The sequence below is a fragment of the Uloborus diversus genome, chromosome 7 (assembly GCF_026930045.1).
Source record: "Uloborus diversus isolate 005 chromosome 7, Udiv.v.3.1, whole genome shotgun sequence".
Classification (NCBI taxonomy): domain Eukaryota; kingdom Metazoa; phylum Arthropoda; class Arachnida; order Araneae; family Uloboridae; genus Uloborus; species Uloborus diversus.
Genome location: NC_072737.1, coordinates 150,880,244 through 150,893,345, shown reverse-complemented (window position 1 = coordinate 150,893,345; position 13,102 = coordinate 150,880,244). Strand labels below are relative to the sequence as shown.

General features: G+C 31.0%; 1 protein-coding gene across 1 annotated transcript in view; it reads right to left on the bottom strand.

The window, feature by feature from the left end:
* Positions 1-13,102, bottom strand: part of LOC129225795 (laminin subunit alpha-2-like) — a 220,437-nt gene that overhangs the window by 124,071 nt on the left and 83,264 nt on the right. Inside the window, exons 11-15 of the mRNA XM_054860304.1 lie at positions 10,666-10,710; positions 8,784-8,939; positions 5,301-5,441; positions 3,020-3,175; positions 1,655-1,756 (exon numbers count right to left, since the gene is read on the bottom strand). Of these exons, the coding sequence (XP_054716279.1) occupies positions 1,655-1,756; positions 3,020-3,175; positions 5,301-5,441; positions 8,784-8,939; positions 10,666-10,710 (600 nt within the window). The remainder of the gene's footprint in view (positions 1-1,654; positions 1,757-3,019; positions 3,176-5,300; positions 5,442-8,783; positions 8,940-10,665; positions 10,711-13,102) is intronic.

Genomic DNA, 13,102 nt, shown 5'->3' with positions numbered 1-13,102 from the left:
GCTTCAATGAGATGGCATCTGATTCCACATTGCCAGATTGGTTATTTACTCTTCCTGATTGATGTCCACAAGGACAGAATTGCAGTCTCTGGATGTGATAACTGAGCTGTTGGTATATTGCATACATTTATATAATATTTTTGACTAGGAAACGGAAGTTTCTTATGAGAGAAATGTCCATTACTCATCAAGAACCGTTCCTAAATAAGGTACTAACATATTCAGGGTCCTTACGTCCTTATAGTGTTTAATGCAAAACCGATAGGTCTATTAAAATTGAATTAAATTGCCCTATTGCAAAGAAAACTAATTTAACGAATTTATCGTATTATTATAATGAAATGCACATTAAATATGTATAAGTGGAAAGCAATAAATTTATCTTTTAATTCTAAATGACAATTTTAAACAGTTAAAAATGTAGGCAGGGTAAAAGGGTGAAAAAGTTGATCTTTGTCACACAAAGCAAAAAGCCAGCTGAACCAGTGGCGGATCCAGCCGATTGTTTTGGGAGGGGCCATCCGAAAGTTTTGAACAAACTCCGAACTCCCCAGAAATTTTATTAAAATGAAGTTTTAAAAACTCGATTTTCGGGGTATGGAGACATTAGGTGAGGGGTGGATTTAGGAATCTCCCTCGAAAATGTTTCAAAATTTAAATTTCCGAGTAATTTTTGAAAATTATGAAACTAAAAACGCATTTTGTTTATTTTTGATGATGTACGGAGAAAGGTCAGGTTTCGGGCGTTGGCCCCAAAATACTTTTTGAAAATAAAGCTTAGAAACCAAAATATTCTGTCATTATACGTTAAGAAGTTAGAAGAGGAGGTGTGCTCTTCTTGCTCTTCAGCTGTCAAGCCTAAAAATGCACCTTTAGGTAATGTTAGCTTACATTAAAGGAAGTGTGAAGGTTCTTAGAATCCTTCCTTCCTGGAAATATTTTGCCTTTGAGGCTCTAAAAATTCCATTTTTAACTATATGTATACATATTTTAGAAAGGGGTGGAAAATTCGTGAGCTCTTCCAAAAACCTTCTTTTTAAGCTATCATCACGATATAAACTAGGGAGGGAGGGGATCCTATTAAAAATCGTTTCTAATTGAAGTCCCAAAAAAAATCATTTAAGTTGCTTTTAAGAAAGTTAAGTGATAAGGGCTGAATAAGCTAGTTTCCGTTGACATTTTTTTCCAAATAAAAGACTTAAAATGCAATTTTTTGTTGCATTTGTGAAAGGGCATAGGAAAGGGGAGTTCTCCCCCTAGTTTCGAAATTAAAGCCATAAAAACGAAAATTTAGGCTCTCTTTGTTCTTGTGAACAATAGGTATACTCTGAGAACAGCAGCATTTAGAGATCGTCCAAGTGTCTGTAGTTTGAATCGAGAAATGATGTAAAAGATGGAGAAAAATTTTGGAAATAAAAGTTTTGTTTTGAATATAGAGATATAATTTATCTCCCAATTAAGGCCTACACTTCTTTTTCCGTAAAACACATGTGCTAAATTTTGTTACCTTCTCATAATATTTTTTTTTGTTAAAAAAAAATTCCTACAATCACAAGGCTTTGGGAGGGGCCATGGCCCCCATGGCCCCCCTCTAGATCCGCCCCTGAGCTGAACTGTTATAAATTGTAAATCATGCAAAGAAAACTTTTCTTACCTCAAGAACAACATCTTCATTTTCAGTATAAGTTCCAGAAGTATCTCCTCTAGCAACAACGTAACTCAATGTAAACTTCAAATCAGAACCATATGAATAGAGCTGCATATTAAAAAAGGAAAAGAATAGATAATAGAGAGAGATCTTAAAAAGGAAAATAGAAACAAAAAAAAAACTTTTTAATGGAACTAGTGTTTGTTCAATGTCCATATAACTACTTATGTGCACAAATTAAATTATGCAAATATGTGGTTGTAAAATTTTCTGCACTATTTATTGTATATAAGAAATGCTGGCTATAGCAAAAGTGTAAGCTATATATAGATGCCTCACTTGCCAAATCGATTAACTCGATAAAACAAAAAGTAGAGAAACGTGATGAGGAAGATGGTGTTATCTATAGGAGAAAATAGGACCTCGTGTTACATTATCTGCCATCACATGGTCAGAAATGTGCTGAACCAAAACTTTAATATAAATTCACATGCTAAGCATTGATTAAGCACTATTAAAGCAGAAATGATGATTTTTTAAAAAAGTGGAGCTAATCGATTTGGCATCTGAGGCATCCATATCTCACTAGTTTTTCATTACTAATAAGGGTTTCTACATGTATTTTTTTTTTATATTAATATTTAGAGCAAAATTACTTTCATTTCCATTCAGAAAAAATCTTGGAAATCGCTTACAAAAAATGCAGGACTTTTTATCAGCATTCAGACTGCAACAGAAAAGTAAGGCCAGTTTTTTAACAATTAGGAATACTACTTTTTTTTTTTCAAAGCTAAGAAACTACCATTCTACATAGTGCAATAATTTAATATGCAAACATTATAATTGTAATAAAGAGTTTATAGCAAATATGATAGGCTGGTTGTTCCAAAAACGGCAATCCTTTTCCATGAAAATATTAATGTATTAACTTCCTTCACAGGTATTTGAAGAAATGCTCTCATTTGAAGAAAAAAAAATAGCCAATTTTCTCATACATGAATATTTAAATATCAGAAGAAAATTGAGCTATACACAAATAAATGTGGTAAAATGTGCATTTGTTTTCTTTAACAATATGAAATAAACGCAAAAATATTGGATAGCAGGCTTATAAATACAATTTTAATTTTTTTTTGATGCAGATAAAACTACTAAAATATTTTAATTAAAATTAATTAAGACAACCGAAAAAGCTTGAATATAACGTTTAAAAAAAGAAAAGTCATCTTTTTTAATGTTTTTATTTATTTATTTTTTCAAAACTCCTTTTCTATTTCAAAACATTAATGCAGCATTGATGTTAATGCAGCCTATACTGCATTAACATTCAGAAAACAAAATAATAAATTGCTCGCTTCTGTTTAAACTTACTTTTTTGCCCAAGTAATCAGGTGGAGCTAACCAGTAGTAGGTATTAAAGTTCGACACTTCATCATTAGCAATCACAACATTTCCATTTTCAGGAGTTGGTTTCACGACACGACTTCCTTTCAAATCAGTAACTCTCCAATCTTCAATATTTTGTACCTAAAAAAAATTGTCATGTTGCAATAAAAAAATTTAAAAATTAATAAAAATGTATTTAAAAGATAAATCAGCTATTGTTACAAGCAATAAAGTGGCTGAAACTATCTTCCTTCATTTATTTAAGTCAAATGCCTTGATTTTGATCAAGAGAATTGTCCTCACATTAGAAATTCACTACTCAATTTAAAACTAAAATAATCATTTATCCAGATCAAATTTACATCCTTTAAAAATAAATTTATGCTCAGATAGATAATTTTAAATTCTGATTCAAAACACAAATACACTGAACTTTTACTTTTTATTTTGATCTACTAATGATAAGGCGTTAGTGTGACCATGCTTCATCTAGATGGCAGACCTTTTTGAAACAGAACACAAAAGACTAACTCTTTGTTAAGAAATAATGCAATATTTTTATTTATTTATTTATTTCATATCTTATATGCAATTCTATGTAATTTTGTTACAAAACACATGGTTTTCTGTTATAATAAATGGCAAGTCTGCGTATTCAAGGATTTGCTTATTCCTATTACCAACAACATCAGGAGATTATCAGGATTTTTGCTTATCTGAATCGCCTTTGGTCCTAGTTAGTCCAGTTAAACGAGGTTCTATTGCACTCATGTTTGTAAAGTGTAAAAAATAATAACACAATATACACAAACACAAAGCGATCTCTTGCAGGCCAGACGTGGCCCACAAAGTTTATCAATGTGGCCTGTTGTTATGTTCAATGTTATTAATCGCAAAATATATTTTTGAAGCTCCCAAAACAATACATAGCCTTTATATGCTATTATGAATTACTGTTGCAAATTTGAAGTCAAATAGTTGGACTTCAACTTGATTTCTAAAACTCGGATTGATATTTCATACACATAAAATAAGCATGTAGTCATGATAAAAAGTTTTTAGTTTGTAATGTTCTTTAGTTTTCTGCATTTTCCCACACAATCTTTACTTTTCTACATTTTCCTATAGAAAAGATTTAAATATATTTTAATTTTATATGTGCTCTGGCCCATGAGAATTATCTTAGAATAAGGTGTGGTTCTCAGGTAGAAAAAGCTTGGGCATCAGTGATATAAAATATAGGGCATTACTATTACTTAAAGGTATATTTTAATTAGTGCAAAAGGTAGGAATGGGAACTTATTGCATGCTATCACTTCGCTTTAGAAGGTGAACAAATGCCGTCTACGAAATGGAAACACATTTGCATAGGTCTACACAAAATATTGCCATAGAGGGATGGGGTATTGGAGTTATGGCTCCCCTTAACAGAACTAAAAATCCTAAAACTGAAGTCTTAGAAGTTATCATTTCTAGAGATTTGCAGGGAGGGGAGAGCACATCGACCATTTGTTGTCTCAATCACGCAAAAGTACATAATTCCCAGATTTTACCTTTGTTGACTACAAGAAAACACACACACACACAAACTATCAAATTTTGAAAAGCTAAGCATAACATTTATGCATACGTTGGAATAATAAATGGATCTTCTTTTCGAAGAACTTATGATGTACTTCTTGATCTTTATAAATAAATGACAAGATACTTAAGTATTTTGCATTTGTTTCTGAAATGATTGATAGAAAATAATCAAGCATACAAAAAGATCATCATTGCTTGCAATATGGTCGTGAGAATCTGTTAATGTCCCCCCCCCCCTTTACCCTTGGCACAAAAATCATAGTCATGCATGGAGACAACTTTTGAAATAATTCAGAGTGTTTCAGATAGAGATTTGTTAAACATATTATGCATTTGTTGACTACAGCTCAAAGCAGCCAAATAGTCTCAGTTGTCCCCGTTTCATAGATCATTTCTCCACCATGCATCCATTTGTATTCAAGCTGACAGTGCACATTCTCTCTCCATACCTCATCTTTTTTGTTATTTTGCACTACTTTGTCTAGGTATTAAGCATTCAATCCAGCAGATAATGAAATTACAAAATTTTACAAAAATATAAAATCTATATTTATGTGCTCTAAGTTTTTAGGAAAAGCGATGAATAAAAGCAATTTGCTTAATTCTGCTATATCATCAGAGTGAAGTATGGGGTAAATGTGTTTCACAATTAGTAAAATAAATAATAAATAAATAAGCTTACAATATTGACACCCCAATCAGCTTCTGTACATTCATCTGTGATGCCAAAACAAAAACACTGAGAACAACCGTCAGGGTTACCAGCTGACAAATGATAAAAACCTTGTTTACATCGATCACATCTGTTACCTTCAACATGAGTCTACATTATGAATGAAAGAAATAAAATTAAAAACATTAAAAGTAAAATATCTGCCAAATCACACTCCTTAGTAAGAGGCTCATACATAAAAATCAACAAGTACTTCACAATAGGTGTTAAAAAAATAATAATTTTAATTATAACTCACATTAATTTGAGGTTGAATAACGTTAGAACTCATGAAATTAATTTCAATTCTAGCTGTTACTGAAATTATCGTGAATAACTTAAAAGTAATTCCTTTAGTTTTTGAAGAATAACACACTTAATTCAGAATTTACAGGCACTTTCACATTTAAAAAAAAACGTTATGGCTCTTTTGCATTGCGGATGCAATATGTCATCTTGAGCCAATGAGTCATTAGTACATAAAATTCCATCATATTTTTGAAAAAATTACTAAACCAAAGTAAAGTAATTGTGCATTAGTATTGCAATAAAATTTGCTTCAATTGAAACGGCTTTTTAATTTTTTTTTAACCACGCAATATATTTTTCACTTTGATAGCTCTGAACTTGATGAGTTTTGTAGTTTCTCCTCTTGGTGGTAAATCTATACATACCAAAGGTGAAATAAAGAGAGTATTTCCAGTAGAAAACACACCACACTTGTTGATATAATTTCTGCACAAGTTAAAGAAACTACAAATGATTTAGTTCTTCCCAAACTGAATTACACTAGGTTTTATTCACTTGACAAAAAGACACGCCTGATACATTGAAAAAGTACCAAAAAAATTCATATTAGTTTACAAGAATTTTTTTTTTTGAAAAAAAATATGTTGCAACATTTTAAACACATTAACTCGTTTAGGACGAACGACACTTCCCTGCGTTACAGCGAATACTACGCAGCCTTTGAACAACGCTAGTTTGCGTTTTGGTTTCTTGAAATGAAATGTTTACTATTAGATGGCGTTACTTATCCATGTTCCGTTAAAATGATTGGACTTGAACATTAGTATTTCTATTTCTGATGTCAGAATCGCGTCCATCAAGTGTCTGTGATTTACTTGACTTCGTGAAAGAAAATATAAACATGTGCTAGCAAGTGAAAAGGGAAACACGTACACATTTTGAAGTGGTTGTTTCTAGTCTCGATTCCATTGTAAAATGGGATTTCATGGGAGATATTCTAGCAAAGAGTTTTCCTTTTAGATTCATTTGTGTGACCATGATGAACATGTCATCTTTATGAGGAAGAAATATCTAAATTTATGACTGATCCATCCATGGATTTTTCAGGCAACAGTAAAACAAATATAAATTATTGGAGTTCTTCATACAGTAGTTACTTTCCAAAATCATACGCTGAAAAAGGAGGCAAAGAACTTAGAGGGAGATGTGTAGTTTGCTCGAAGCAAAATAAAAGACGTATGAGTGTAAAACACGCAATGCACATTGATCCGGGCTTTGAAATTTTTCATGCGGCTTTAAAATATTAATTGTTACAATATTCTTCAAGTATTTCATAATGTTAAAGGGTAAATATTTTTCCTGTTTTGTACAAAATACATTGGCTAATTTTCGTACTTATAATCATAGTAAAAGACAACACATTTTGTATTTTTATTGTTAAATATCAATTATTTTCATCAAAATCTTTTGTTATGATTGAAATGAGGATATATTTTATCATATATTAAAAAATGGTTTCCTTTCTATGTAAAGTGCACATTTTATCCATTATTATGTAATGCGTACTTTCTGAAATTGCATATTAGGCTTAGCGGGAGAAATTGCTCCGGCCTGTACACACAGTCTACGTGTAACAGCTGCCGTCCTGAGGGAGTGCTATCTTCTGCTGGCTCCTGTTCTGAACGAGTTAAATTCAGTGGTTACTACAGCAAATATTTCATTTTTCACAGTTCACAATACATTTTCTCTTTCAACAGGCTCTGCAAAATGTACATGTGTAATTCCCCTTCAAGACTGCAAGATATGTCCAGGGCCTGATTAATGCACAGTCTTACAGGTTCATAGACCTAGGCACCAAATTTTTAGGGGCACCAAAATAAAGTAAATTACTTTCTTTTTTCCGTTTTTTGGAAACTACCACTTTGAAAATGTGCTGATTTTTTTGTGTGAGGGGTATCAAATTTTACTAAGACCAGGGCATCATCTTGGCTTGATTGTGCCCAGGTTATATTTTCAAAACTGTAACTAGATTGGTGCTGCATAAGGCCTAAGACACACAACCAATAAACTGTGGAGAAACAACAGATGGCGCAACGAAATTGTGCCACAGAAGATTTATCATTTGTCAACTTCTTTTAATTTTAATGCACCAAAGACAGTGGTGTAGCAAGAAATATTTTACAAGGCCGGGGGTCAGATGAAATTTTTCGAAATTAAAGGTCAAAAGCGTAATTTTAGCTCCTTGCATGTGTTTTCGGACTTATAGTTTTGAGCCTTACGGGGGGTGAAGGGTTAAGACTCTTCTATCTCCCTTGTCTACACCCGACCCCATATAACTTATAATTACACAGGAACTTACAGGTATCCACTGAATTTCATGGACACTTTGGCTGTACTCGTCTTTGGGATACCAGAATCTACTTTTAAAATAAAATGTCTCTTTGATAACATAATCCGTTTTTTTTTTTTTTAAGGTATTATTTATTACCCAAAAGTGTCTCCCTTCCCCTGAAATAACGCTAACGAAGACAACCTGTATTTAAGAGTGCTATGTAATTTATGAACTGCCTATTCACATCATTTTGATATGTTAAAAACTTTTCAATGAGCGATAAAATTAAGGATAAAAACTTTAACCATTAATGTAAGTACTCTATTTATGTAAATTGTACAGGATAACCCTCAAATTTTCTGTTGAGCACATTTGCAAAATGTTGTATCTGCTTGCTATACATTTTCTAATTCTTACATTTTTAACTACTATTTTCACATTTTTACTTATTATTGATGTACAGGTATAACTTCTAAATTCGTAGGAATAAATTGTTATTTCCAATGTCCCGCCCCCCCCAAAAAAAATTTATTATGCTTTACTTTTTTCTTCTTCTTTTTTTAATTTTACAATCATTCTTACTTTTGTACTTTTGAATGCATACACAGGTGGTAAATCAATAATTTTCCACTTCTTAAAATCAATGAGATCTGGCATTTTACATAAAAAATAACAATGTCTACAAATTCATAACAGCTGGTGGAAGGATTGCATTTCCACTATTTACAAGCAAAAAAGCAGCAATAGTTACATTTCTATATTAATAGTGAAACATATTTGGAAATATTGTGAGCCTTTGCACTTATTCTTATTATTCTGACATTTATAAAGATTAACATATTCACAAACAAATATTTTGAAAACCATGCCACCTTGCATATGCATTCTCCATCACATATAGTTCCACCAACTGTACCAGCACTGTGACAAGGGCATGGCTCACAACGGGGATAATTTCTGTATCCAATATCACAGCTGTCACAATTGATACCAGCAAAACCAACTTTGCAGAAACAATCACCCGGTTGCTAGAAATAAAAACATAATGAAACACATGTATTATCAGATGCTAAAAAATAATCTTCCTTCAAATAATAAATAAAGAAAGAGAATGTTTAAACACACAAAAAAGAATGAACAAAATTTCAAACTATTTTTAAAAGAACAAGATTAACTTTCCTGCACATTTTAAAGGAAAATGGTACGCAAATTAACTTTTATTTCAATAAGGCTTGGGCACATTTATGTAACTGATTATTTGTGTATTTAAAAAAAGACGTTAATTGTAAAAAGTTACCTTCGTTCTGACAAAGCACATTAACAAATACAATGCTGAAAGAAAATTTCAATAAAAACTGCTTAGTGTGTTTTGGAGTTACAAGGACAGTGCAAGAAATGGGCAAAAGTTGAGCTCATATTGCACCCAAACTAAATCCTTTAAAGAAGACATTTACAATCTAAGCATTTTTTTCCCACTTATTTCTTATTATTTATTTTACTTTTCAACTGTGCTGTTCAATACCTTTAAACCAAAAGCTTTCAAAAAACTGATAGGATTTTTTTTTTTTTAAGTTTTTGATTTTAATACACAGTATCAACAGACCTTTTATGCAGCATTGATAAAAAAATGAAAATAACCTTTTTGTTTCAATTTTTTTTTTTTTTTTTTTTTTTTTGGTTTAATTTACTTCTTATTTAAAAGGGCGAAAAACATTCATCCTTTCCCTTTGAAACTGCTTCCATAGGAATAAAATCAAGTAAAATTAAGATGACTATTAATTTTTACATGATAATAAATTAATTCAGCCCATGAAATTATAAGTAGGATTTTGTTTCATTTAAATTATTTTTAAATTATTTTTATTCAGAAAGTATTCAAATTCAAATAAATAAAACAAGGTATATCAATATAGTTTTTAAATGTATTCAATGCTTTAAAATGCAAAAGCAATATAACAGTATATCTGTCAAGAACAAGATAAAACAAAAAGATAAAAGAAAGCAAATTCAAGAACTAGTAATACACAAACGTGCATTACTTACTTACTAAGGGAAAAAAGTTCATGCAAAAAAAAAAAAAAAATAAACTAAAACATCACAACTAAACATGCTGTTCAATTCAGGCAAAATAATATACATACACATGCACAAAAATATAAATTAGAACAAAATGATTTTTTATGCACAAATAAAGCACAAGTAATTTTTAGTTCAGAGTGGAGGTGTTCCCCCATAAAAATTTTACTCATGGTGTGATTACAAAGTGTAAATAAAATGAATTATTGGAATTTTACTGAAACCTTTTGTAAATTTCATCAGTTTTAAAAACTTTACTTTAAATTTTTTTGCTAGAAAATGTTTTTAGCATCATTTAAAGAGCAAGATTTCAATTGAAAAAAAAAAAAAAAACACACAATGTTACTAATTTGCTTTTTATTTCAAAAGCATTTAGCTCAAAAATATTTAGAAAGACTTGATGATTTGTGAATGAAAAATGATACCAACGTTTAAAACTAAAAAATAGTTATGCTTGTTGAAAGCAGAAGCACACAATAACACAGTGATTAAGAACCAATTGAACATCATGCAAGCATCAAAGCACAAAATTGCAATCCATTTACAAGAAGCCAGAAAGTATTGCAAAAGAACACAATCGTGCACGATCATTGGAAGGGCGAAGATTCTACACAACAGGTGGCAGAAAACAGTGCACATTCAATAGAGCACATTCCAAGAAAATAAGTTCCACCTTACCCCACAGTTAAATGAGAAACTGGAAATAACAAAGAATCCTGGAGGCTAGATAATATAAACGTATATAAATCTCACACTTCAAAAAAATATTATGACACATAGACATTATAAAGAGAAATCATGATTGTATAATTTGAGATGGAATAAAATATCAGTTTTAAACATATGCGCATTTATTTATACACAAATATGTCTGATATTAGATTTTCATTTATTTAAAATCGGGTTCTTAAATGATTAAATGCAATAATTTCATGCTTGAAAACTGCAATATGATGCATTTATAAAGTTAGTTCTCAACTTTAATAACATGCAGGTGGTTATCAAAATAATGGAAACACTTGGGAAAAAAATTTTGGGAATAGCTACTCTGCCGTAAATGTTCTGTCTATAAAAGTGCCCTTCTAACTTTAATCGCTCACACTGGTGACTCTATATAGTGATTGAGTTCTGTGGTCACTTTTGCTGCTGTTGTTCGCTTTTTAGACATTATAATCCACTTCAATACCTGTCGGTTAATTTCACTGAGTTTCTCTTTCCGCTCACTATTTTGCTTTGCCGAGCTTGTCTTACCATGCTGTGTGTATGCTGTCATGACTTTAGATACTGTACTTTTAGATGCGCCAAAAAGTTGAAATGTTTCAGTTACACTTGCTTCAGCTAGACGCGCTCCAACAATTTGGCCTCTTTAAAAATTTGAGAGGTCTTGCTCGAAAAAAATCCAGAACTTCTGTTAAGCCACCAAATAGTAGCAGAATATGTACATTGCTATTTATATATATAAAAAAAAAAAAAAAAAAAAAAAAACAGATATTTAATTTTATTCTTTATTACCTACAAAGTGCATTCAAAAATGTCACTTTTTTTTTCAGGTGTTTCCATTATTTTGATAACTACCTATAAGTGAAGGCAGAGATATTGTGAGTTTGTTTTTTCAAGAAGTTTAAATTCTCCTTGACATTCTTTAAAGAAGTTTATTTCAGGAGAGTGAACTATACAAATGCAGTTAAAACTGCAATACAGTAAACTCCCGATTATCCACGGGGCGGATCATCCGCGAGTCGTTTAACAATCAGGAACATGCATTTTTGTAGTAAAAAGAAAATACTGGCTGTTTTTTTTTCTTTTTTGGGTTGAAAATTTGTAAAATAACTCAGTAGTTTTTGTTTAATTTATTGTGCTTTCTTCATCGTAAATACACTTGTTCCTTATTGATGTTAAGTTCTGTGTACAAACCATTGTTACTGTACTGTATATATTTTCACTGTTCGAAGAAAGTATTATGCATCAATAAAGCTTAAGTTTTCGAGGAAGGACAATTTTTACTTAATCGTCCCTCATTGTAGCATTTTTGCGATCTATCCATGATTTTTATCATCCACTGCACTTGTGCCACTGAATTCCGCCAATAATCGGTAGTTTACTGTAATGATCAATTCTAATTTTTAACAAAAACTATTTTTTTAGAAATGACATTGTACAAAAAAAATCAATATAATTCAATGTTTTTAAAATTCTATTCCCCTCCCCTTCTCATGGTACTAAAATTTTATTCAAAATACAAAGCGTGAAAATATACTTGATTAAATTTTTAAAGGTCTCCATGCTAATATCATACGCTACTAAGTTGAATTTGAAAATACAGAAACTGATACACATTATCTCACTTACAAAGTGTTTATTTTAGTTTATTTTTGTTTTGTTTTTAAATTCATGCTCTTATGTTAATGGTAATTGATTCAATTATTTACAGTTTTCAATTCAAGGCAATCACAGAAGATTTATTGCTTTAGACTGCAGAAAACCATTACCGCTTCATAGAACAAAGGTTTTCGACCATGCATAGTACCAGATATTTCTTTGCTTAAGTAGTGCACCATTAGTTGAGGTTGTTGAAAATATACCAAGTGAAACTCCAGGAAGGATACTTTCTTCTAAGTAATAATTGATATTTGTGTGTTTGGCACTAGTGTATTAAAAGAATGAAAACCCTGAAACTCAGCAAGTCTCCTTTTTTTATCCTAGAAAAGCATTGACGGATCCAGATAATTTTTAAGGGGTCGGGGGTCAAGTTTCAGAAGAAAGCATTATACCTTCTATCTATAAATTATCAGTTAAATGGAAGACCCTTTATATAAATACCTTTATCTGCACGCAACCTTTCAGCATAGTGCCTTTTTGCTTTCACAAAAAAAAAAAAAAAATCCTAGATGAAATGGCAACTAAAAATAAAAATGTGGCTAGACTACAAAGTTAAAAGTGTCTTGCTGAAGTCCACTTGTTGCTAAATAAATTTTTGAATTTTCAAAGCTACATTTACATATAAAGTTTCTGGAAAAAACCCTCATTTCTTCAAATGCCTGTAAAACCTGCTAAACTCAAAAGTGGAAGCTTTGCTTCTCAAGGAATTTAGTGCTCAATAGTACTGATCAACAAT